This window comes from Hyperoodon ampullatus (assembly GCF_949752795.1).
Source record: "Hyperoodon ampullatus genome assembly, chromosome: 8".
Taxonomy (NCBI): domain Eukaryota; kingdom Metazoa; phylum Chordata; class Mammalia; order Artiodactyla; family Ziphiidae; genus Hyperoodon; species Hyperoodon ampullatus.
This window is the reverse complement of record NC_136921.1, coordinates 27,082,195-27,109,104: the sequence shown is the minus strand read 5'-3', so window position 1 is coordinate 27,109,104 and position 26,910 is coordinate 27,082,195. Positions and strand designations below refer to the sequence as shown.

At 38.3% G+C, this 26,910-nt stretch overlaps 1 protein-coding gene across 1 annotated transcript in view; it reads left to right on the top strand.

Annotated features, from left to right (window-relative positions):
• Positions 1 to 26,665, top strand: part of CPS1 (carbamoyl-phosphate synthase 1) — a gene marked incomplete at both ends in the record, with an annotated part of 133,910 nt that extends 107,245 nt beyond the window's left edge. The window contains 8 exons of the mRNA XM_079710487.1: positions 6,930 to 7,019; positions 8,439 to 8,609; positions 11,287 to 11,361; positions 14,161 to 14,259; positions 21,374 to 21,433; positions 22,170 to 22,282; positions 25,713 to 25,842; positions 26,567 to 26,665. Of these exons, the coding sequence (XP_079566613.1) occupies positions 6,930 to 7,019; positions 8,439 to 8,609; positions 11,287 to 11,361; positions 14,161 to 14,259; positions 21,374 to 21,433; positions 22,170 to 22,282; positions 25,713 to 25,842; positions 26,567 to 26,665 (837 nt within the window). The remainder of the gene's footprint in view (positions 1 to 6,929; positions 7,020 to 8,438; positions 8,610 to 11,286; positions 11,362 to 14,160; positions 14,260 to 21,373; positions 21,434 to 22,169; positions 22,283 to 25,712; positions 25,843 to 26,566) is intronic.
• Positions 26,666 to 26,910: the final 245 nt, after the last annotated feature.

Below are 26,910 nucleotides of genomic sequence, written 5' to 3'. Positions count from 1 at the left end.
TTTTCCCAGCACCACTTATTGAAGAGGCTGTCTTTTCTCCATTGTATATTCTTTGCTCCTTTATCAAAGATACGCTGACCATAGGTGTGTGGGTTTATATCTGGGCTTTCTATCCTGTCTAATTGATCTATATTTCTGTTTTTGTGCCAGTACCATACTATCTTGATTACTGGAGCTTTGTAGTCTAGTCTGAAGCCAGGGAGTCTGATTCCTCCAGTACCGTGTTTCTTTTTCAAGATTGCTTTGGCTATTTGGGGTCTTTTGTGCTTCCATACAAATTGTGAAATTTTTTGTCCTAGTTCTGTGAAAAATGCCATTGGTAGTTTGATAGGGATTGCATTGGATCTGTAGATTGCTTTGGGTAGTATAGTCATTTTCAAAATGACTATTGGACTTCCAATCCAAGAACATGATATATCTCTCCATCTGTTTGTATCATCTTTAATTTCTTTCCTCAGTGTCATAATTTTCTGCATACAGGTGTTTTGTCTCCTTAGGTAGGTTTATTCCTAGGTATTTTATTCTTTCTGTTGCAATGCTAAATGGGAGTGTTTCTTTAATTTCTCCTTCACATTTTTCATCATGTATAGGAATGCAAGAGATTTCTGTGCATTAATTTTGGATCCTGCTACTTTACCAAATTCATTGATTAGCTCTAGTAGTTTTCTGGTAGCAGCTTTAGGATTCTCTATGTATAGTATAATGTCATTTGCAAGCAGTGACAGTTTTACTTCTTCTTTTCTGATTTGGATTCCTTTTATTTCTTTTTCCTCTCTGATTGCTATGGTTAAAACTTCTAAAACTATGTTGAATAAAAGCGGTAAGAGTGGGCAACCTTGTCTTGTTCCTGATCTTAGAGGAAATGGTTTCAGTTTTTCACCATTGAGAATGATGTTGGCTTTGGGTTTGTCATACATGGCCTTTATTTTGTTGAGGGAGGTTCACTCTATGCCTACTTTCTGGGGAGTTTTTATCATAAATGGGTGTTGAATTTTGTCAAAAGTTCTTTCTGCATCTATTGAGATTATCATATGGTTTTTCTCCTTCAGTTTTTTAATATGGTGTATCACATTGATTGATTTGCATATATTGAAGAATCCTTGCATTCCTTGGCTAAACCCCTCTTGATCATGATGTATGATCCTTTTAATGTGCTGCTGGATTCTGTTTGCTAGTATTTTGTTGAGGATTTTTGCGTCTATTGGCCTGTTTTTTTTTTTTTTAACATCTTTGTCTGGTTTTGGTAACAGAGGGATGGTGGCCTCATAAAATGAGTTTGGGAGTGTTCCTTCCTCTGCCATAATTTGGAAGAGTTTGAGAAGGATAGGTGTTAACTCTTCTCTAAATGCTTGATAGAATTTGCCTGTGAATCCATCTGGTCCTGAGCTTTTGTTTGTTGGAAGATTTCTAATCACAGTTTAAATTTCAGTTCTTGTGATTGGTCTGTTCATATTTTCTATTTCTTCCTGGTTCAGTCTTGGAAGGTTGTACCTTTCTAGAATTTGTCCATTTCTTCCAGGTTGTCCATTTTATTGGCATAGAGTTGCTTGTAGTAATCTCTCATGAGCCTTTGTATTTCTGCAATATCAGTTGTTACTTCTCCTTTTTCATTTCCAATTCTATTGATTTGAATCTTCTCCGTTTTTTTTTTGATGAGTCTGGTCAATAGTTTATTAATTTTGTTTATCTTCTCAAAGAACCAGCTTTTTGTTTTATTAATCTTTGCTATAGTTTCCTTCATTTTTCTTTTTCATTTATTTCTGATCTGATCTTTATGATTTCTTTCCTTCTGCTAACTTTGGGGTTTTTTCTGTTCATCTTCCTCTAATTGCTTTAGGTGTAAGGTTAGTTTGTTTATTTGAGATGTTTCTTGTTTCTTGAGGTAGGACTGTATTACTGTAAACTTCGCTCTTAGAACTGCTTTTGCTGCATCCCATAGGTTTTGGGCCACTGTGTTTTCATTGTCATTTGTTTCTAAGTATTTTTTTATTTCCTCTTTGATTTCTTCAGTGATCTCTTGGTTATTTAGTAACATATTGTTTAGGCTCCATGTGTTTGTATTTTTTACAGATATTTTTCCTGTAATTTATATCTAGTATCATAGTGTTGTGGTCAGAAAAGGTACTTGATACGGTTTCAATTTTCTTAAATTTACCAAGGCTTCATTTGTGACCCATGATATGATCTACCTTGGAGAGTGTTCCATGAGCACTTGAGAAGAAAGTGTATTCTGTTGTTTTTAGATGGAATGTCCTATAAATATCAATTAAGTCTGTCTTGTTTAATGTATCATTTAAAGCTTCTATTTCCTTATTTATTTTTATTTTGGTTGATCTGTCCATTGGTGAAAGTGGGGTGTTTAATTCCCCTACTATGATTGTGTTACTGTCAATTTCCCCTTTTATGGCTGTTAGTATTTGCCTTATGTATTGAGGTGCTCCTATGTTGTATGCATAAATATTTACAATTGTTATATTTTCTTCTTGGGTTGATCCCTTGATCATTATGTTGTGTCCTTCTTTGTCTCTTGTAATAGTCTTCATTTTAAAGTATGTTTTGTCTGATATGAGAATTGCTACTTCAGCTGTCTTTTGTTTTCCATTTGCATGGAATATCTTTTTCCATCCCCTCACTATCAGCCTGTATGTTTCCCAGGTCTGAAGTGGGTCTCTTGTGGACAGCATTTTTACAGCTCTTGTTTTTGTATCCATTCAGCCAGTCTGTGTCTTTTGGTTGGAACATTTAATCTATTTACATTTAAGTTAATTATCGATATGTATGTTCCTACTACCATTTTCTTAGTTGTTTTGAGTTTATTATTGTAAGTCTTTTCCTTCTTTTTTTTTTCTTGCCTAGCGAAGTTCCTTTAGCATTTGTTGTAAAGCTGGTTTGGTGGTGCTGTATTCTCTTAGCTTTCCTCGTCTGTAAAGGTTTTAATTTCTCTGTTGAATCTGTATGAGATCCTTGATGGGTAGAGTAATCTTGGTTGTAAGTTTTTCCCTTCCATCATTTTAAATATGTCCTGCCACTCCCTTTTGGCTTGCAGAGTTTCTTCTGAAAGGTCAGCTGTTAACCTTATGGGGATTACCTTGTATATTTGTTGCTTTTCCCTTGCTGCTTTTAATATTTTTTCTTTGTATTTAATTTTTAACAGTTTGAGTAATATGCGTCTTGGCATGTTTCTCCTTAGATTTATCCTGTATGGGACTCTCTGTGCTTCCTGGACTTCTTTGACTATTTCCTTTCCCATACTAGTGAAGTTATGAATTGTAATCTCTTCAAATATTTTCTCAGTCCCTTTTTTTTCTCTTCTTCTTCTGGCACCCCTATACTTCAAATGTTGATGCATTTAATGTTGTCCCAGTGGTCTGTGAGACTGTCCTCAATTTTTTTCATTCTTTTTTCTTTATTCTGCTCTGTGGTAGTTATTTCCACTATTTTATCTTCCAGGTCACTTATCCGTTCTTCTGCCTCAGTTATTCTGCTATTGATTCCTTTCAGAGAATTTTTAATTTCATTTATTGTGCTGTTCATCATTGTTTGTTTGCTCTTTAGTTCTTCTAGTTCCTTGTTAAGCATTTCTTGTATTTTCTCCATTCTCTTTCCATGATTTTGGATCATCTTTACTATCATTATTCTGAAATCTTTTTCAGGTAAATTGCCAGTTCCTCTTCATTTGTTTGGTCTGGTGTGTTTTTACCTTGCTTCTTCATCTGCTGTGTATTTCTTTGTCCTCTCATTTTGCTAAATTTACTGTGTTGGGGGTCTCCTTTTCACAGGCTGCAGGTTTGTAGTTCCCATTGTTTTTGGTGTCTGCCCCCAGTGGGTAAGTTTGATTCAGTGGGTTGTGTGGGCTTCCTGGTGGATGTGACTGGTGCCTGTGTTCTGGTGGATGAGACTGTATCTTGTCTTTTTGGTGGGCAGGACCCCTTCCGGTGGTGTGTTTTGTGGTGTCTGTGACCTTATTATGATTTTAGGCAGCCTCTCTACTAATGGTTGGGGTTGCGTTCCTGTCCTGTTAGTTGTTTGGCATGGGGTGTTCAGCACTGGAGCTTGCTGGTCATTGAGTGGAGCTGGGTCTTAGTGTTGAGACAGAGATCTGTGGGAGAGCTCTTGACATTTGATATTACGTGGGGCTGGGAGCTCTCTGGTGGGCCAATGTCCTGAACTTGGCTCTCCCAGCTCAGAGGCTCAGGCCTGACACCCAGCCAGAACACCACAACCCTGTCAGGCACACAGCTCAGAAGAAAAGGGAGAAAAAAAGGAAAGAAAGAAAAAAAATTAAAAAAATAAAAATAGTAAAAAGCTATTAAAATAAAAATTTTAAAAATTATTAAATTAAAAAAATACTTAAAAAAAAGAGAGCAACCAAACCAATAAACAAATCTACCAGCGTTAACATGCGCTAAAAACTAAACTAAGATAACCGTATAAATCAAAAACTAGTCAGTCACATATAGTAAACCCCAACTCTACAGTTGTTCCCAGAGTCCACCGCCTCAATTTTGGGATGATTCATTGTCTATTCAGATATTCCAAAGATGCAGGGTACATCAAGTTGGTTGTGGAGATTTAATCCGCTGCTCCTGAGGCTGCTGGGAGAGATTTCCCTTTCTCTTCTTTGTTTGCACAGCTCCCGGGGTTCAGCTTTGTATTTGGCTCCACCTCTGTGTGTAGGTCACCTGAGGGCTTCTGTTCATCACTCAGTGAGGACGGGGTTAAAGTAGCAGCTAATTAGTGGGCTCTGGCTCACTCAGGCCGGTGGGAGGGAGGGGTACGGAGTGCGGGGTGAGCCTGGGGCAGCAGAGACCAGCGTGACATTGCAACAGCCTAAGGCGCATCGTGTATTCTCCCAGGGAAGTTGTCTGTGCATCACAGGACCCTAGCAGTGGCGGGCTGCACAGCCTTCCGGGAGGGGAAGTGTAGTTAGTGACCTGTGCTTGCACACAGGCTTCTTGCTGGCTGCAGCAGCAGCCTTAGCGTTTCATGTGGGTCTCTGGTGTCCTTGCTGATAGCCGGGGCTCATGCCCATCTCTGGAGCTTGTTTAGGTGGTGCTCTGAATCTCCTCTCCTTGCACACCCCGAAACAATGGTCTCTTGCCTCTTAGGCAGTTCCAGAGTTTTTCCCGGATTCCCTCCCGGCTAGCTGTTGCGCACTAGCCCCCTTCAGGCTGTGTTCACGCAGCCAACCCCAGTCCTCTCCCCGGGATCTGACCTCCAAAGCCCGAGCCTCAGCTCCCAGCCCCGCCCGCCCCGGCGGGTGAGCAGACAATATTCTCGGGCTGGTGAGTGCTTGTCGGCACCGATCCTCTGTGTGGGAATCTCTCCACTTTGCCCTCTGCAACCCTGTTGCTGCTCTCTCCTCTGTGGTTTTGAAGCTTCCCCCCTCCACCATCCCCTGTCTCCGCCCACGAAGGGGCTTCCTAGTGTGTGGAAACTTTTCCTCCTTCACAGCTCCCTCCCAAAGGTGCAGGTCCCGTCCCTATTCTTTCGTCTCTATTTTTTTCTTTTTTCTTTTGCCCTACCCAGGTACGTGGGGAGTTTCTTGCCTTTTGGGAGGTCTGAGGTGTTCTGCCAGCATTCAGTAGGTGTTCTGTAGGAGTTGTTCCACACGTAGATGTATTTCTGATGTATTTGTCGGGAGGAAGGTGATCTCCACGTCTTACTCTTCCACCATCTTGAAGGTCCCTCTCTGTCATCTTAAGTAACTTGGGGATGTTCCTTTAGTCTTCTGGTATATGAGGTTAGGCTTAGCTTTTTTAGTGAGACTTTCCAATAATCCTGCCATCAGAATCTAGGCAGGCCTGTCTGGCTAGTTGTACATTGTACTGAATTCTGAAGATCTTACTTTGTTCTAAAATGTGAAGGTAGCAGGATGCTTTGTAACAGCAGCAACATAAAGGAACACTATCCTGGGATTTCAAATGTGCTTCAGTTTTTTATATCAGGATAAATGACCTCAAGAACTCAGATTTTTCCAAATCTCTCAGAGCTCATCGTGTCATGGACTGTGCTTCCTTTTATAACTGACTGAGTTGCTGAACCACTCTTGTAAGAGTAATGAATGAGGAGCTCTTGGTTCCAGCAGTCAGTGCTCTCTCTTTGCTTGACTACCTTCTATCTCTGGTTGGATACAGGAATTCCTATATGTGACATGCAGAGCCTCCCTGCAAGGGAACATGTTTCCTTCTGACCATAATATCTACCCTTGCAGTCTAGGGCAAAAGAAAAGCACATAAAAGAAATCTCTCTGGGGCTTCCCTGGTGGCGCAGTGGTTAAGAGTCCGCCTGCCGATGCAGGGGACGCAGGTTCGTGCCCCGGTCCGGGGGGATCCCACGTGTCGCAGAGCGGCTGGGTCCGTGAGCCATGGCGGCTGAGCCTGCTCATCCGGGGCCTGTGCTCCACAGCGGGAGAGGCCACAGCGGTGAGAGGCCTGCGTACCGCAAAAAAAAAAAAAAAAAAGAAAAGAAAAGAAATCTCTCTGGTCTTTTTGCAGTACCATGTAATTTTAGGGCCTGCACTTCTCAGCAGGTAGGTCTTTAGATTGATACAGAGTTTGGACTGCAGTTTTGGTGCTGAAGCAACTAGACTGAAAGGATTCCATTTAGCCCTCAAAATAAAACCAGAGTATATAATTGTAGGTAGATAGATGCATTTGGCAGAAAGATAATCCTGTAAGATTATTCATTCTTTTCCCTGCTATCCTGTTGTGAATATTTAGTACATTTGGTACAAATATTACTTTGTTAATAGAAGCCTAAGAATGGCTTCTATGATTACTATTACTATTATTATTATCAGTGGAGATGTAGTTCTTTGTAAAGAGAAATGAAAGAAATCTAAATTTAAGGTGCTGTATCTTTTTTGTTGGTTTGTTTTTAAACTGAGGAATGTTCTTTAGCACGATATCATTGTCCTTTGTATCTAGGTGAAGGATGCTACCTGGAAGATAGCAAAGGCTTTTGCCATCTCTGGCCCATTCAACGTCCAGTTTCTTGTCAAAGGAAATGATGTCTTGGTAAGAAATGCCAAGGTGTTTGAGAGGACACCACTGCTGTGTTATGTCGTGTTGGTTTGTGTCCCTCTGGTACTTTTCTCTGTGAACACTGCCACAGAGCAGCTGAGACCCCTGCAGCTGATTATGTCTGAGTATGGGAGTTGCACAGCATATAATGCCTGCCTTGTTTGAAGGCACTGGCTCTTGGTGGCACTGATATGTCAGTCACAGCTTTGAAAAGCACTCTGATCCACTGGAAAGAAGATCACTGACTTCCAGCTTCAGTACACTATAGATGGATGCAGTAACTATCATAAAGTAATCTGTCCAGGTTACTGTAGAATAGTCATAAATTACATGTACTGAAGTTTACTTTACTCCTTTCTCAGAGAAGAAAGCTGTTTTGGATACCATTTACCAAAAAAATAAAAAAATGTTAAGTCAACTAGGTTGGTCTTAGTTAATTTAGTTTATTTAATGTAACTAATCAGTAACCAATATTGGTTCCTCACCTACTATGCAAAGCCATAAGGTGGATACAGAGACGTATAGAGCCCAGTCTCTGCTCTCAGAGATCCACGATTTAGTGAGAACTGGGAAGAAGATGAATTTATAGATAACTATAACATAAGTTAGAATATAATAGCTGCTAGAAGGAATGTACAAGTAAAGTGGTATCGGAGGCACAGAACAGAGAGAGCCTATCTATTTGTGTGTGTGTGTGTGTGTGTGTGTTCGTGTCTGTCTGTCTGTCTGTATGTATGTATGTATGTGTGCCTGCGCATATGTGTATGAACATGTATTTGACTGTCATATGCCTGATTTAGGGTGGATCATAAAAGATTTCAAGGAAGATTTTTTAATTTGAGCTGGGTCTTAAAGAATAGCTGCAATTTTGACAAGTAAAGGAAGATAGAAAGGACAGTACACATACAATATCTATGGGGAAATTTGGTGCATTTTAGGAGATAGTGACTAGTTCAGTTTATCAATGACCAGCTGATGATGACTAGTTCAGTTTATTATTTTTCCAGGGAAATCATGGAAGGTAAACTTGGTACAAGATAACATAGAGGGGTATACTGAGGCAAGAGGATAGAAGTCTTTCAAGGGCTAGACATTAATCTCATGGCCAGTAGAAATCCACTGAAGGCTTTCTAGTAGGACTGTGGCATTATCTGAACTCTGCATTAAAACAAATCTGTCAAGAGTGTGTGGGGATGGAATTGTGGAACGGGGATGGGAAAAAGTCAGAGTTCAAGGATACTGACGGAAAGGAAACCAGTTAGCAAAAGTCAAGCAGTGGGGAGAAAAGGAAGAGGCTGGCAAAGCAATACTGGGCCCCAGTAACAGCTGGAACCAAAGTGTCCAGGAGCATATTAATATTGTCATTGTCTCTCACCATCCTTTCTCTTCTTTTGAATTTTGTTATCTCTCCAGGTGATTGAGTGTAACCTGAGAGCTTCTCGATCCTTCCCCTTTGTTTCCAAGACCCTTGGGGTAGACTTCATTGATGTGGCCACCAAGGTGATGATTGGAGAGAACATTGATGAGAAACCCCTTCCAACATTGGAGCATCCCATAATTCCTGCTGACTATGTTGCAATTAAGGTAATATTTTCAAAAATCTTAGTCATTTTTTAAGTCCCAAAGAAATGAAAGGAATAATTTTTCATCAAAAATAATCTTGATATGTTCTGAACCTTGTAACTCAAGTGCTAGACTAGGGGTTTATGATGTTTGCTTTGAATGCAGTTGCAATGCAATGTATGGCATTGCAATGCATGTATAGCATATTGCAATGTATAGCAATGCAGTTGCTATACAGGCAACTTTATGTGTACTATTGTGCATTTCAAAAATTAAAATAATATTTAGAATTACATAACTTCAAAACCAACTAGCTGAGTGACTTATAAACTACATTTATGAAGCTGATGCATAATGCTGCCAGTTTAGTTGGTAGACAGAAATTCTGAACATATCTTCTTGGGATAAGGCTTCAGTTGTGCCAAGACTTCAGGAATGCATGAATCTTATAAAAGTGTTACCTTGTGGTGTTGGTTAAATGTTTACTGCCTTGGCTTAGTTCCTATTCTCTTTAGTGGCAGAATTTTTTCACAGTGGTACTGTGAGGGCAGTGAAATTGATGGCACCTTTATGAAGAGTGACCAGGAAAATTTAAGGTTTGTTCACTAACTTCAAATACAGGCATGCCTTGGAGATATTGTGGGTTCGGTTCCAGACCACCACACAATTTTTTTGGCTTCCCTGTGCATATAAAAGTTATATTCACACTGTACTGTAGTTTGTTAAGTGTGCAATAGCATTATGCCTAAAGAAACAATGTACATACCTTAATGAAAAACTACTTTATTGCTGAAAAATACTAATCATCATCTGAGTCATAATCTTTTTGCAATAGTAACATCAATGGTCACCGATTGCAGATCACCATAACAAATATAATAATAATGAAAAAATTTGAAATACTGTGAGAACTACCAAAATGTGACACAGAGACATGAAGTGAGTAAATGCTGTTGGAAAAAATGGTGCCAATAGACTTGCTCAATGTAGGGTTGCTACAAACCTTCAATTTGTAAAAATTGCAGTATCTGTGAAGTGCAATAAAGCAAAGCATCATAAAACAAGATATGCCTGTATATATGTATATTTTGCATAAGAACTTAATAATAAATCCATTGTGTTCCTCTAGCTGCCTCAGTATGCCCATGAACAGAGTATTTATAATAATGACCTTTAACTACATCACTGGACAGTATGAGGATTAGTGAGATATTATGTAAATATATTTGAATTTTTTAGAAAAAGCATACAAAACATTAATTTATATTGTATAATATATTTATGTGACATTTACATACTTTGGATGCCTTCGCAGGTTTCCATTCTTATGGGTACTATGACCTCAACCATAATTGTGTTACAGCTGAGACTCTGACTTCTGACTTTTACAGTGGAAGTTTTAAGTTGAAACTATAAATCAAAAAATATTTATTAATCTTATTTAAGTTAATAATTTAGGATGCCTTGGATTTTATAGTGCACTGGGATGGAATGTCACCTCTTATGTTGGGGGAGGGTAACATTTTATTCCTGGAAGCTGTGACATAACATAAATTGTTAAAGCTTTCAGTGGGTATATATGTACGTAGGATTTTACTGTTTGAGACCAATAAGAAGAAGGCCCCGAAAAGTATTTTTCCACTGGAAATTCTATATATGAATTTCAAATTCATGTTTCTTTATTCTTAACCACAGGAATACACACACACACATACACATACACATACACACACGTATGTGTATGAAACAATTTCCAACTAATAACAATACCGAGGGGTAGATACGAATTTTTCGAAATGCACTGTATCTTTCAGTTTACTTCTTTCCTAGTTATCCTTGTGCATGAATCTTGACTTTTTTGTCAAATTACTTATTCAAAGTCAATCTTAATATAGTCTTAGTGAGGTGGGTGGATATCAACAGATGAGATAGAGAGAGGCTAGAGGGCAGGAATATATGATAACTTGACTAGGATGACCCAGTGAAATGACCCCAAGCTAGAATTCCCGTGATGACTTAGAGGGGTACCAGAATCAAAGAGGAATAGTCTAGGCTAGATAAATGGATATATGCAAGAAACAAGAATTTGATTCTTAGTGAATTTCATTGGTAAAATAAATGAAAAGGAAGCACTGCTATCTATGTTCTAGTTCATATGAAAGTTCTGGGCAAAAGTGTTCCCAAGCAGAATGTTTTTCAAAGCTTTTCAAGAGGTATCAACAGCAGTTTAATGTCTCAGAAGTCAGCTTGCAGACAGACATTTCTGGCAATGTGGCTTGTTGCAAGTCCAAATAATCAGAACAAGAAGAGGAATGTTTCAGAAGCCTACCAAGGAAAAAGTGTGTTTGAACTCTGTGTCTGGGGAGACTAATGCCCAACATACTTCGTTTGAAATCACTCCAGTAAGAATATGTGTAAGCCAGATTAGAAACACTGGCCTAGACGAGTCACTGGGGCCCTATTTACAGGAATAATTTGTGATTATTTAACCCAATTTTTGGCCCAAATCTCAAGAAATTCCTGGAACAGAGGTTTAAAGCCACTTTTCAAGTCAGATGCTTGGACCAAAGAAATGTTTTACATGTCTGCTGTAGCCTAGATGAACCCTGTGAGAGATGGCTCACTAAGTATTGTTATCCTCGTTTATCCCTTTTATACCCTTCTCTCACATATTTTTCCTACCCGTTATTTTTGACAGGCTCCAATGTTTTCTTGGCCCCGGTTGAGAGACGCTGACCCCATTCTGCGTTGTGAGATGGCTTCTACTGGAGAGGTAACTAGTTAATGATCCATGACCACTTTCATTAAATCTACTTTGAAATCTATGGTTTTATGATCTGAATATAGTAAAGCAAGTTAGTAAGTAGTTAGTGGGATACTTCTTTTGCTATCAGAGTAAATCTGAAAGGACTTAGGCATTTTGAGCTGAGGAAAAATCTTTGACTTTTGTGGCCCAGAGTCTAAATTCTCACTTATATTTCAACATGTGTCATTCATTTCCACATTACACATTGAGAACATATTTCAAATATTCCTCTAGATGTCTAGGTAAATATCTGCCAGGTATTTTTATTTTAAGGTTCTCAGGTCTCTCTGTAACAGCACCTCTTGCTTCCTCTAACTTTTCTTGCTGCTATGAAATTAGATCATCGAGATTTTCCTAGCAATATGTGGAATGAATGTACAGCAGCAAAAGATAATGGGGCCAAAATATTGTGGGATCTGCAGATATATGCAAAATCCCAGAACCACTTTCAAAGCAACTTTAACTTCCTGGGGATTATCTAAGAACTATAGTGGGACTGGCCACTGGATGTCCCTCTTCACTTGTGTTGAGGACCCTGTCAGCTGAAGGTTTCTTTTTTTTTTTTTGGCTGTACGCGGGTCTCTCACTGTTGTGGCCTCTCCCGTTGTGGAGCACAGGCCCCGGACGCGCAGGCTCAGCGGCCATGGCTCACGGGCCCAGCCGCTCCGTGGCATGTGGAATCTTCCCGGACCAGGGCACGAACCCATGTCCCCTGCATCGGCAGGCGGACTCTCAACCACCGTGCCACCAGGGAAGCCCTGAAGGTTTCTTTAAGAATATGAAATGTGTTTCTTATAGAAAGCTGTCAGATTCCAGAGAGTTCCCTACATGTTAGTGCCAGGACATTTTATGAATCACCTAGCCCTTGACAGACTTACTAGGTACAGCCTTCAGATTCTCATCAGTGACCACGGGGATGGCAACATCAGACTGGGAGGCATCATTGTTTCCTCTTGGTGTTGAGGAAAACCTGAAAGGGGAAAATACCTAATTGCAACATATACGTGATATTTTATATGGTTGCCTGGTTGCAAGCAAGATCTGTAATGAGAAGCCAAGTGAAACAGGAAGGGAGGCAGTGAGGAATAAATGGCTATCTTGTTCGTATTTGGACTGATAATTGCCTTCTCTTAGCTCCTTTGCTGCTTCTGTTAATTTAATAGATGAGAAAACCTAACTTGAAAACAAGGGACTTACATTACATTTCTCTGCTGTTTAAGGAGCTACTCTGATATTCATCGTGATCCCTTGGTCACTCAGTAGCAGGGCTGTTTTCAGCCAGCCCAGGATTCAGATCAGGGACAGATCTGTTTTCCTTCATGCTGTTTTCTCTAGTGTGGCAAATCTATTTTCAGTACTGTATCTATGTCCATTCTGCCTCCAGACATACGTTATTGGAGTTGTTGAAATATGAAAATATGAGAGAATTAGAAATTCAGCTCCCCCTTTCTTGTATCTGTTTCAGAAGTACAGAGAGATAATTCTTCTTCCATTAGAGTCACATTTCCAAGTGTCACTAAGTACAATATTACAAGATCTGTTTTATAACTGAAATCATAATAATAATTCTAGCTTAGTGAAATCTCAGTTATGCTTCAGAGACATTTTCAGTGTTAAAATGGCTTGTTGTGGGATTAAATAAACCTTTAGCTTTCCTAGTGGTGAGGTGGGAATGTTAGTCCTAATCTTTACTTACATATTTAACTACTTTTTATGTTATTTGTAGAAAACTGCTGAAACCTCTTGTGGGTTGTATATGCACTTAGGATGGAATTGCCCAGGTTCTTTCAGTATGGTTTGGGTTCTGTTAGCTTAGGGTGACATTACTAATTTGGTTAGCCAGTTCTTGACCAAAGAAAATGTTCACTGTGGAGTAAAAAGCAGCATGTACTGGTGATCAGCTGAAAATCAAAGTCATGAGAACTTTCCTTTGACAGTAAGGTAGTCATTTGCTTAAAGAATGAATTTAGCCATCAGTGTTATTTACTCTAATGGTGGTTCTCTACCCGTGCCAAATGATGACGTGCATGGCAGAATCTACTCCTATCATGCTCAGATATACCACTTGTTCTGTAGTTAGTGTGGACATTTGACTTGTAATTATATTGTAGCACAGTTACCCTAGGGGAAGCCTCTGTATATCCCAACATTATATGTTAATTTGGATTTTTTTTTTTTACTTTAGGCTATAGTATTCAGGACTAGTAGCAAGGTACTTTGGTTCATTTTATGAAAACAACAATAATAATAATAATAAAAGAACAAGTTCCTTTGAGATTTTCATAGATTTATTGAATTTCTCTGAAGGCTTTCTCATACATATGAAATGACTCCTAACCGATTGATCAGCAGTTATGCATTTGTGCTACTGACCCATGAATTCATGCCCTGTTGCATAGCATACATGACATATACCGTTATTTAAACGTTAAGTCGTATTAACATTTGGTAACTCACCATATTATGGGCCAGAAGTTGTAATTTGTATCCAAATATCTCACAGTAGAATCCAGTTACGTTGCTCCATGGAGTGTTGTTGGATAGAGAAAGAATTGCTTATTTATTCATTATGCTTAATTAAAAACACAAAATACTTCTGCCCTAGCCAGACTTTTAATCCCTGGATTCAGATTACATGGTCCTTGGGCAACTCAATAAAATCTAGTATAGGAATCTCTGACTTTTCATTTGTGTTTGTTTTTTGGTAAGGTTGGGTGACTATTATTTGCTTTCTTTTACTTTCTTTTTTTCATTTATTCTAAACAGGTGGCTTGTTTTGGTGAAGGTATTCATACCGCTTTCCTAAAGGCAATGCTTTCCACAGGATTTAAGTTACCCCAGAAAGGCATCCTGATTGGAATTCAGGTAAGTGGTGTGTGGTTGTGTGCATGCCTGTGGGCACATGCTGGGAGTTGGTGGGGGAAATGACCTTAATGGTGGTATAGAAGAGGGGAGATTTGTTTAAAGTTCCACTAAAAAAAACCCAGCAACTTGTAGAAAGAATGGACATTTGTACTCTGTCTGTTTCCTGATTTTTGCCTTTTCTCATTGCAGCAGCCAACACAAATAAGTGAATAAACAACCAAAAAAAAAAAAGAAAGAAAGAAAGAAAGAAAGAACAGAAAAAGTCTCTAGTGAAGTGATATTTATCCTGAACAGGATTTAGGGTAACTTCAAAAGGATTCTATTCTACTCTTTGGTTACATCTTTTCTATATTTTTATTCTTAGTTCTACCTCCTTAGCCTCTGAACTTAGGCTTTCCATAAGGTTGGGTCTCAACTCTTTTTCTGAGTCTGTGTCTATGTCTATGTCTAGTTCTTTCTCTTGACTTTCCCCTTTGCCAGCTCATTCATGTCTGTGGTATCCACTCTCCATCTAAAACTATCAACTTTAAATCTTTATCCTCAGCCATCCCCTGTTTCCAACAATTTGCTGGATACCTCTATCTGGATGTCTCAAACACAACACATCCCAAACTGAAGTCAGTATTATCCCCTCCTGACCTCTGTTCCTTCCTTTCTTACATTCATTCATTCACATTTCAATTTCTACTAAATGTCAAAGATTCAAAGTTGAAGAAGACATGGGCATTATTTGAGAAATTTTCTTAGTCTGACACTCCAAGACGAATTGAAAGTTCTTAAAGGGCAGTGAGTTAATGGGCTTAAGAAAGTCAGCACATCCCACAGTGTACTGTGGAAGTTCTTGAAATATTGTTACTTACTAAACCTTCTAAGTCAAAGCAGGGTGAAGTAATTATACGTGAATATCTTCATACAGTGAGAAGGATATTATTGGTTTATTATTGCAAGTCAAATGTAAATCTTAGGGCAAAATGGGAGCCAGGAAACTCTTATTACTCCTTGGAATATTATTGCAAGAGTGTACAAACTGTTTGTTTATAAGTTTCCTGAAAAATACTAGATGTTTCCCAACTGATCATTCACTTTCATTTGAGGTTAGTAATTCTTGGAACCTATAATAACAATAGACGGTTTTATATATCACCCTGCCATACTTTTAATAAGTTCAAATCCTGCATGGTTACATACAAATCAATAAAAATATAATTAGAATAATACCAGGTATTTTCAAATCAGTGGGTAATTATTATAGATGCTGTCGCATTAGAGTGCCTTCATATCAGCAAATTAGACTCTGGAGACTAGATGGGTAGCGGCTTTGGAGAAGTTTCTGCAAAGACTAAATTGGGATTTTGCTTCATAAAAGTGCCAGAAGGGCGATAGTGAACAGTTTGAACAGAAGCTAACAAGATGAATTGCAATTGCGAAGCTTAATGGCAGTTCAGAGACACATCACACCGTATGAGAGACTCATCACATTATAATGGGTATTAAGTAATATTAAGTCACAAGTATAAGAGTATTTCACCAACTTCTAGTTATGGCTTAAAGTTTAATGTGAGACCTGGGGGCGTTCAGAGGAGACCATGCCCTTAGTCCCCGTCCTCACAACTAATCATAATTGTGCTAACATTTTAAAATACCACTTTAAGAAGGCAGTGATGTATAAAATTGTGCCTTGTTTGGTTCCAGTGCTACAGGGAAATGTAAAGCAAAAAGTAATTCGATCCCCATGAAGTACTAGTGTGATTTTGGCATCAGTGAACAGAATTTTTGCCTTGTAGGGAAAAAAGGGGGTTAGGGGAAAAAAAGTTTTCTTAAAGCAATGAGGTTTTGTCCATTGAAGTTTTACCTTTCAGTGTATTCTTTTTTAAATAAATCAGTGTTCCAGCAGCTACATGAATTTTTGCAAAGTACTTTCTCCCTGTGCATGCATGCATAATGTAAGGAATTTAAATATATATGTATTTTAATTACAGAATTTAAAAAGTATATTTAAAGAAATATTTAATAATAAAATTATATTTAATAAAGTATTTGCAGCTGTGGTAAAATTGATCATTAAGGCTCTAAGCCTCTAGAGATACGCAAAAATAATTTTCTAACCTACTTTATATGGGAGGCAAAGAAAAGCTGCCAGCACCAACAGTCAGTGTATAATCTCTTCATTATTATATGGAGGATTTTCATTTATAGTGGTTTCTTTAAAAAGGATAATCATAAATTTAACTGAACAATAGGACAGAATATACTAACCCTAGAGTTAATAGCTAAAACTCACTGGACATCTTCTTAGGCAGAATGGGACCAAATCTACCTAAGCTTCATATTAACTGTGGATAAAGTAATTATAATTCCATATTTCAGGATACATTATGCTTAAAAAAACACATTTTATTTAACGTGATTCCACTTGGACAGAAGAATTCATATAAATTCATCCAAATACATAAAGTCAGAACTGAAAAGGACCTAAAATAGTACTGCTAATATATAAATGGGGTTAAGGCCAGTAAATACAAGAGAAGGCATTTCGTTGAGTTATGTAATGAAGCACTAAGAAAGAAAGTCCACCATTGCATTTTGATTTCCTGAGATTATCATTCATTTACCATGATGTTATGTAGACTTCAATTGCAGAAGAGCCCTGGTAGCCAGCACTGTTGCAGTTAATTTGCTTTATTATTCCTTCATGTATAAATGGGGAGATTGGTCAACATCTATACCATTTATTTGAAGTAAAGGTCTTCTTTACTCATCATTGCCCCACCCTTACCCAGCTACCTGCTATGAGTAGAAAGATTTAATGGAAGAAACCTTACCTCTAACTTTTCACAGCAGGTTGCAAGAGAAAATTGGGGGAAAAGAGAAATATGGAGGAAAGGCAAAAGGGACGCTGAGCCGGGAAACATTTTTTCTTATTGTTGGTAGTTTAACACATATTTCAAATTTTAATTTATCACTAGCAAGTATCAACCACGACTCAACATTTAGTAAATAGATCGTGTGTGTGTGTGTGTGTCCGTGCATGTGTACACGCTCATTGGTTATATTTCAGTGTTCCTGATTTTTCTTTCTTTTCTCCTTCCTACCCTACTCCTTCGCACACAGAGACCCTCTGTTTCTGCCTTCTCAAAGTTAATCCTATGGTCAAATTACTTGGGAAGTTTGAAATATTCATAACATCAATCTTGCGTAACTAGGACTTAGGGAAAAAAAATCAAGATTTAGATTTTGTCAAAGGATCCTTGTCGGGCTTCCCTGGTGGTGCAGTGGTTGAGAGTCTGCCGACGCTGGGGACACGGGTTCGTGCCCCGGTCCGGGAGAATCCCACATGCCGCGGAGCGGCTGGGCCTGTGAGCCATGGCTGCTGAGCCTGTGCTCCACAACGGGAGAGGCCACAACAGTGAGAGGCCTGCATACCGCAAAAAAAAAAAAAAGAAGAAGGATCCTTGCCAACTATTATATGTACTGTGTCTCTACCAAAACCCTTTCCATAAGCATAGATCCTAAGATAAGGAAGGCGTAATGTAGGTTTATGTGGCAACAAAATCGTCTTTGATTTTCCTGCAATACTTCCATCAGGGTTTATTTTTAGTTGCTATGAGTAGGCAGTCTGCCTTGTTTTGAAGTTTTTTGGAATACCCTTTAACAATAAATGATTTACTGTAGAGTAGATCAAGAGCCCTCACTGTTTTTTCCCCTCTGATTGGGCTATTCAGTGATGCTTGTGGAGTGAAGAGCACCATCCTGACATCTGCGCTTCAGCATTGCCCAGAAACACAAAGCAAGCATTTTATTTGAAAAAGACAACTCCAAGTGACATGAATAACCTTTTATCTTTAATACAGAATCATTAGGAACAACCACAGCATTGTCAATCCAGACGTCCCTGTAGACTCCACAGGCATGACACAGCCTTAACTTGGCTTTTGGTTCTGTAGCCAGAAGTTGAATTAATGTGAAAATGATAATTAGAGAAAATATTTATTTTTCTCATTTTTAAAAGACTTTCTTCCTTATAAATGTTTTCCAGGACATAAATCAGCTTGCACTTTTCACCTTTAGTAACAAATGGTTTCTTACCCAGGTATTTTCAATCAGCTATTAAATCTGGGGCTACTCAGATGCAAGCTGACAGCTGTAATTTCTTTTTGTAGAGAGCCTATTTTATGTGTCACAAGTGTTCAATACATGTTTGATAGAAGTTTATAATGTGACTATGAAAGCCAACACCCCAGACCAGAAGGCAGAGTAGTTCCCTGGCTGGAAACTGCCAATACTGTCATGTCGGATATTTATCTTTTCCACCTGGGGGACAACACTGAAACAGCTCCATAATGAGGTTCCAACTGGTGTCTGCAGGTCTTAGAGGATTTGCTGACTTATTTTACTTTAAAATGACAAAGAAAAAAATTACATTCTAGTACTCCTCCTTTAACCTTTTCCATAGTGACTTTGGCCAAGGTTAATGCGTCTTCACCTCAAATTACAAAATGAGTGAAGAGTGGTCCTCCTATCCCCTCTTCCCTCCTATTCCTAAATGTAAGTGCACATCAGAATCACCTGGAGCATTTGTTAAAATGCAGATTCCTGGGATCCACTCCCAGAATTCCTGATTCCATAGCTTTGGGGTAGGGCCCAAATTTTCATAATTTAAACAAACCCAGGTGATGCTGATTCCCTAGGGACCCCATTTTGAGAACTACTATACTTGTGAAATAGTATTTTAGGAAACCGGTTCAATGTTATGTTATCACATGGTGACCATATCAGTGACTTTTTGCTAGGGGAAAATGTTAGAGATTGAGAATACTTCATTCAGTACATGATTAATGTATCAATTGGTCAATAAGTGTTTGTTGGTCACCTTTATGGTGAGCTTCCTAATGTACTTTGGTACTTCCTTAAGTCTGTTCTTTGTTTAGCAGGAGGCCACTATATGATGCTCCATATCAGGGGGGCTTGACAAAATTCAGAGGTTCATTTAGAATATTTCACATATATTTGCTATATTCAAAGCAACTAAAACATGAAGAAAACCTAAAATGCCATTTCAGTCCCTTGCTTTCCAAGCAGAATCAAACTTGAATAAATGATTATCCTAATTTTCTGCCTAACCTATTCTTAAAGAGACTGCCACATAGCTCAGTAAATTGCCCTGATGTCATTGACTTACTCTCTGATTTTATACCTTTTTTTTTTTTTTTATGTCTAGCCCTGAGCTTCTTGCATCTAAGCCCATTTCTTCCTCTCGAGTCCTAAGTGGGAATAAAAAGCTACTATCTTGGGCATGGTTAAAATTTGTGTTCTAGAAGGCTGCCATGAATAATCCCTGAGCCTGCCTTAGCTGAGATTCATCCATTTGCATTTATCTTTTCTATTTGCCAATAGTTTTCTCTCATAAAACTGCAGTTCTGGGATTAAGAGGGCCAGAACCTGAAATAATTTTATATTTGAACATAGTCTTGGGGTCTTTTCCTAGGATTTAGATCTTTTCTCAAAAAAAACCTCTGCAAGTAAATATTAGGAGGTTTTGTGTATTAAACATTATCAAAATTGTGGAAGGCTCTTGATATATTTTATCACAATTCTTAGTTTCTCTGAAACTCTGAAATAAGACCATATCCATGATTTTTTTCAACCATTACTAATATGGTTTCTAATAGATTATGAAACATTTTCTAAAGTAACCAAATTATGTCATCTGTTTACAAACTTTTTATAAATGAAAACAGCCAAAATCTTCTAATTTGAAGCAGAATGGATATGTTTTTAACTTTGTATGATTTTGCATACTCTGTCTAGCTAGGTTACTCAGACACTCATGTTAATGAGGTCAAGGTCAGAAGTTGAACATTGGGTAGGCCACTGAGCTTTGCTTTCTTTTACCCTGACCGCTGTCTTTACCCTGACCAAATACTGGCTTTTGGTCACAGGAAGGAGGTATGTTCAGAACTGAGGAACCCTGATGGCAATAGACAGTCCAGGGAATGCAGGCCAGAAACTGGGTGAGTCCAGCTGGGGCTCTCGGAAGAGCACAGCAATGGACTCTAAGAAAATATCTAAACAGTGAGATTGAATCTTAAGTAAGCCTACCGGGAAGGAAAATATATGTGAGAAGAAAATTTGTTTGTGTTGTAAGTGTGACAGCCAGTAGAGGAGCCCAGGCTTGGGAGCTAGGGTGCAGGGTCAAGAATCTAGTCTCTGGGAGGCTGAAAAAGCAATTATTTTTAATAATAGTAATAATAATATTTAATGAGAATTATTAATGAGCCAGTAATTGTGCTAAGTTACTGTACTAACACTTACATAGGACTTATTCGTTGAATACCCACAGTGACCCTATGATGTGGATACAGTTACTATTCCCATTTAACAGATGAGGAAAGTACATCATAGAGAGGTTAAGTAAGTCGCCCAAGGTTACACCATTTATCGTGGAGCCCCAAGAAGCAGATACATTAATATCCTTAATGCTGTTTTATAAATGAGGAAATGGACGGTCAAAGACATTAACTTTTCATACAAATGAATAGTAAGACAGGATTTGAAATGCAGCTTAGTGACTTCAGAGCCCATTCTTTTACTCTTTGCCAAACTGAGTTCCAAATGGTTGACCTTTTGTAGGGAACGGTGTGTGAACTACTAGGACAGGGCCTAGTTATTGAAGTGCAGTCCAAAGTTAGAATTCAGCAATTAGAATGGGTTGAACAGCAAAACATCCAACAAGGCTGACTTGGTGCTGAGCACCTAATCCAGGTGACTTTAAATTCTCCCTGACCAGGAAAAGGGTTCATTCAGAACTGGGGTGAGTCTGATTCTACAGGCAGAGACTAAGTGGATTAAATAGGGGGTGAAGGAATTTGAGGGGTAAGAAGTAAGACAGTAGAAAGCAAGACAATGTGGATGGAATTTCATCTATATCAGAAAATAAGTAAGAGCTTATACTCATTAAAGGAGAATAAAAGGATAAAACTTGTCATCTTTGAATATAAAGCACCTGGCAACACATGGCATTGCCTTTTATGACATGAGAGAACGCCATATTGCATGACTAAATGAATAACATGTATATCTGGAAAGTGAATCAGTTAAATTCTTTTAATTTCAGCAATCATTCCGTCCACAATTCCTTGGTGTGGCCGAACAATTACAAAATGAAGGCTTCAAGGTATGTGATATTATTTTTTTTAAGTTGTTTTCTGTCAGCATTCTAGCTGCAAAAAAGAATACTGAAGAATATTAGCGAATAAAATAGTGCAAAATATAACCTCCACTTGAAAGATGTCTAACTTGATAGTTTCAAAACTTCAATGGAATAAACTAATTAGAAAGACTAGCTTTAAGTTTTAACACAGTTACCACAAACTCAATAAAATTTGCTGGCTAAAAATTTAGAGAGTTTTGCATACACAGAATTGGGATAAAGTTTCAATGTATTTCCATATATTTTCCATTTTTCCTTTTCCTGTTTCCACACAAAGTCATAGTTTCCAGGTGTTACAGTTACAGGCAAAAATTCTTTGCCATGAATATCTCCACACAAAGCCTAGTTCTGTAAAACAGAATGAGTCCCAAGGCTCATTGGACCTGTGGTCATGAGGGTTTGTTGGCCAAATAACAATGAATTTTCAGCCATCAATAACTCTTTATTTTTCTCCTCTACAAAAGCAGTTACAATTGAGGTTATTAATTTTTTTTCTTACTGCAAATATTTTAAAAATATTTAAAGTGCCCATGACTCCAGATGCTGAGTCTAAATCTCTATTTCTGACATCATTTTGCATCTCATATTCACCAGTTTTTTCTGCTCTATGCTTTAAATGACACGTGTGTCCCAGTGGCGTCTTTGTTCTGTGAAAACTTTCCCTGTGATACAGTAACCGACTTTTCCATCTTAAATGCAGCTCTTTGCCACGGAAGCCACATCAGACTGGCTCAATGCCAACAATGTCCCTGCCACCCCAGTGGCGTGGCCGTCTCAAGAAGGACAGAATCCCAGCCTCTCTTCCATCAGAAAGTAAGAACTGGGCAGAATATTCTGAGATAGCAAAACAGATGAAGGGTTAACTTTGGGAACTAGTGTAATGTAAATATATCACCTGACCCTATTGCAAGTCTTCTAAAAGTCTTCTTAGTCATCCAATTTAAAATGACGAAATTGGTGAACGATAGTAAATCTTCCTTCTCATGAACTTTGCTATTACTACAAAACACATAATTCCATATATGTACATGGTGATATGTAGCATCTCTCAAAATGTCTCCTAGTAAGTATCCATTCCTTGACTGACACCAAGATCTCAGTGATGAGAATCATGGGCATGAAGAATGTAATGCAGCACTCTGTATTTTACGTCATACTTATATTGTGTATATCAAGAATGCTCAGCTGCATTTCACTGAGGTTGTACATCAATGAATCAGTCAATTTACTGAGGACTTGCAGCATGCAGGACACTAGGGAGAGTGCTATGGTAATGTCATCTATTGTATTACCTAATTTGCCATTCTTTGATCAGGTTGGTTGTTATGCCTTAGGCTATGTCATCATTAGGTTTTTTGGGGTTTTTTTAACATCTTTATTGGCGTATAATTGCTTTACAGTGGTGTGTTAGTTTCTGCTTTATAACAAAGTGAATCAGCTATACATATACATATATCCCCATATCTCCTCCCTCTTGCCTCTCCCACCCACCCTCCCTATCCCACCCCTCTAGGTGGTCACAAAGCACCCAGCTGATCTCCCTGTGCTATGCAGCTGCTTCCCACTAGCTACCTATTTTACACTTGGTAGTGTATATAAGTCCATGCCACTCTCTCACTTCGTCCCAGGTTAGCCTTCCCCCTTCCCGTGTCCTCAGGTCCATTCTCTATATCTGCATCTTTATTCCTGTCCTGCCCCTAGGTTCTTCAGAACTTTTTTTTTTTTTTAGATTCCATATATATGTGTTAGTACGGTATTTATTTTCCTCTTTCTGACTTACTTCACTCTGTATGACAAACTCTAGGTCTATCCACCTCACTACAAATAACTCAATTTCTTTTCTTTTTATGGCTGAGTAATATTCCATTGTATATATGTGCCACATCTTCTTTATCCATTCATCTGTTGATGGACACTTAGGTTGCTTCCATGTCCTGGCTATTGTAAATAGAGCTGCAATGAACATTGTGGTGCATGACTCTTTTTGAATTATGATTTTCTCGGGTATATGCCCAGTAGTGAGATTGCTGGGTCATACGGTAATCATATTTTTAGTTTTTTAAGGAACCTCCATACTGTTCTCCATAGTGGCTGTATCAATTTACATTCCCACCAACAGTGCAAGAGGGTTCCCTTTTCTCCACACCCTGTCCAGCATTTATTGTTTGTAGATATTTTGATGATGGCCATTCTGACCGGTGTGAGGTGATACCTCATTGTAGTTTTGATTTGCATTTCTCTAATGATTAGTGATGTTGAGCATTCTTTCATGTGCTTGTTGGCCATCTGTATATCTTCTTTGGAGAAATGTCTGTTTAGGTCTTCTGCCCAATTTTGGATTGGGTTGTTTGTTTTTGATATTGAGCTGCATGAGCTGCTTGTAAATTTTGGAGATTAATCCTTTGTCAGTTGCTTTGTTTGCAAATATTTTCTCCCATTCTGAGGGTTGTCTTTTCATCTTGTTTATGGTTTCCTTTGCTGTGCAAAAGCTTTTAAGTTTCATTAGGTCCCATTTGTTTATTTTTGTTTTTATTTCCATTTCTCTAGGAGGTGGGTCAAAAAGGATCTTGCTGTGGTTTATGTCATAGAGTGTTCTGCCTATGTTTTCCTCTAAGAGTTTATAGTGTCTGGCCTTACATTTATGTCTTTAATCCATTTTGAGTTTATTTTTGTGTATGGTGTTAGGGAGTGTTCTAATTTCATTCTTTTACATGTAGCTGTCCAGTTTTCCCAGCACCACTTATTGAAGAGGCTGTCTTTTCTCCATTGTATATTCTTTGCTCCTTTATCAAAGATACGCTGACCATAGGTGTGTGGGTTTATATCTGGGCTTTCTGTCCTGTCTCATTGATCTATATTTCTGTTTTTGTGCCAGTGCCATACTATCTTGATTACTGTAGCTTTGTAGTATACTCTGAAGCCAGGGAGCCTGATTCCTCCAGCACCGTGTTTCTTTCTCAAGATTACTTTGGCTATTCGGGGTCTTTTGTTTTTCTGTATAAATTGTGAAATTTTTTGTCCTAGTTCTGTGAAAAATGCCATTGGTAGTTTGACAGAGATTGCATCAAATCTGTTGATTGCTTTGGATAGTACAGTCATTTTCACAATGTTGATTCTTCCAATCCAAGAACATGGTATATCTCTCCATCTGTTTATATCATCTTTAATTTATTTCATCAGTGTCATAGTTTTCTGCATACAGGTGTTTTGTCTCCTTAGGTAGGTTTATTCCTAGGTATTTTATTTTTTTTGTTGCAGTGGTAAATGGGAGTGTTTCCTTAATTTTTCTTTCAGATTTTTCATCATTAGTGTATAGGAATGCAAGAGATTTCTGTACGTTAATTTTGAATCCCGCTACTTTACCAAATTTGTTGATTAGCTCTAGTAGTTTTCTGGTAGCATCTTAAGGATTCTGTACATCACTAGCTTTTGTAAGACACTTATTTCGGCACACTATGTGAGCCTTCAGGAACACCATTACATCAACACTTATGGAGCTATGTGGCATGAGTACATGGGAGATAATTCTCAGGTGCTACAGGATGTTACAGCCTACTGAATGGCTAAGTTATACCAAATTCTATGTGATATACTATTTGATAGGGCTCTTAAGAAAGTAACCTAAAATTATTATCAAATTAATAAAAGAAGGGCACATTTTTCTGACTTTAGTAGACTTCTAATGATGCTATATGCCCTCCTTAGGGCTTTGTAAAACAATACTTCATGCTTTTGACATTTTGATTAAATGTCTCCTAGTGTGTGTAGTAGCCCAGCAACAAAATGTGAAATGTTTTAATTTAAAATCAGGCATGCTGTATTTCCACACCATCAGCTAAGGCACTGGGAAACAGGCAATGAGGTAAAGTTGATCTGCGGGGGGAGTATGGGGGCCAAATGGCCTTCAGTGCTGGAGGAACCACCTCCTGTAAAATAAAAAATTGTCTGTCAAATTATCAATTCTTGCTATGGATAGATAGCATTTTAAAGAGAAACAAATATTTCCATTTGATTAGTTAGGCATTCACCAGAATTCTTTCAAGAACACAACAAAAATTTATAACCCCCAAATGTGTGTAATTTGTACATCTGCTTAGGAATAAAGGAGGGCAGGTGTCAATCAACTCAGTATGGCATGGACTTGAATGGTTAAGAGAGTAATTTACATTAGTATTTTTAAAAACTAATTATAAAACATACATAGTCTCCTGCAAACTTGTGTTTATTTTATTTATTCCTCCAGGTTGATTAGAGACGGCAGCATTGACCTGGTGATTAACCTCCCCAATAGCAACACTAAATTTGTCCATGATAATTATGTGATTCGTAGGACAGCTGTTGACAGTGGAATTGCTCTCCTCACTAATTTCCAGGTATGTTCTTTTTCTCAAAGATAACCTGCCTGAGGGTTTTTATTTCTGTGCCTCCCTTAAGAGTGCACATCTCTCTTCTCCCTTTCTTGTAACTTTCAGAATGGAGAAGAATTTCTAAATAGAATCTAAAATAATGGTCTATTTTGGTAGGTCATGGCCTATCTGAGACAGTTGATCAAGGAGTTGAGATAATCAGAAGCCATGGATAGCCATGGTTCTCTCATTACCCATACAATTATCCTTTAAATAACATATGTGGTGTGGCATGGAATAAAGATACACAATTTTATTCCATCGTGTCTAAATGAAAGCCACCACATAAAAGCAACAGGTTAATGATCATTGAAGATCCAGATACAGTGCCAGCACTTGTCCAATTCACAAGAAATGATTTCAGGAGGTATGTTCCCTTCTGCTTGGACATGACCCACCAAATTTATCACAGGGAGAAGAAATGTTTGTCAAGACTCATTAACTTTCTGCCCATTGTATTTTTCCCCCCTCAGTCAGTTTTATTCCCCATGGGGGGTGGGGGGAAATAAGCTTATTCATGTTGAGGTCTGAGATACAGGAGAAAGTCCCCATTAAATAAAAATGTTTGTGTCTTCCATCTCCTGCCCCTTTGAAAATTGGGAACAGAAACTGTGACTTTTCGCTCCTGCTTTATTAAACATTCGCTTTCATTTCATATGCGTTGCTAAGATTCCTACCCTTATATTTTCAGGTGACCAAACTTTTTGCAGAAGCTGTGAAGAAATCTCGCAATGTGGACGCCAAGAGTCTCTTCCACTACAGGCAGTACGGTGCTGGGAAAGCGGCATAGAGAAACGGATGCCCCGTCTCCATTCTTAAATCAACCTAAGCCACTTTTTTATCTAAAGGAACTGATTCACAACTTTCTTTCCCAGAGACGAATATTGATATCAAGGTTTATTTCAGTTTACTTAGTTATGCCTTAATATTCTCTTCTTTCACAATTAAATTGTTGTCAGTCACTTTTTAAAAACCTTACTTAGAGGGTCCTTCCTGAGTAACTGTTCTTCACGAGAATTCCTTCATTTACTAATG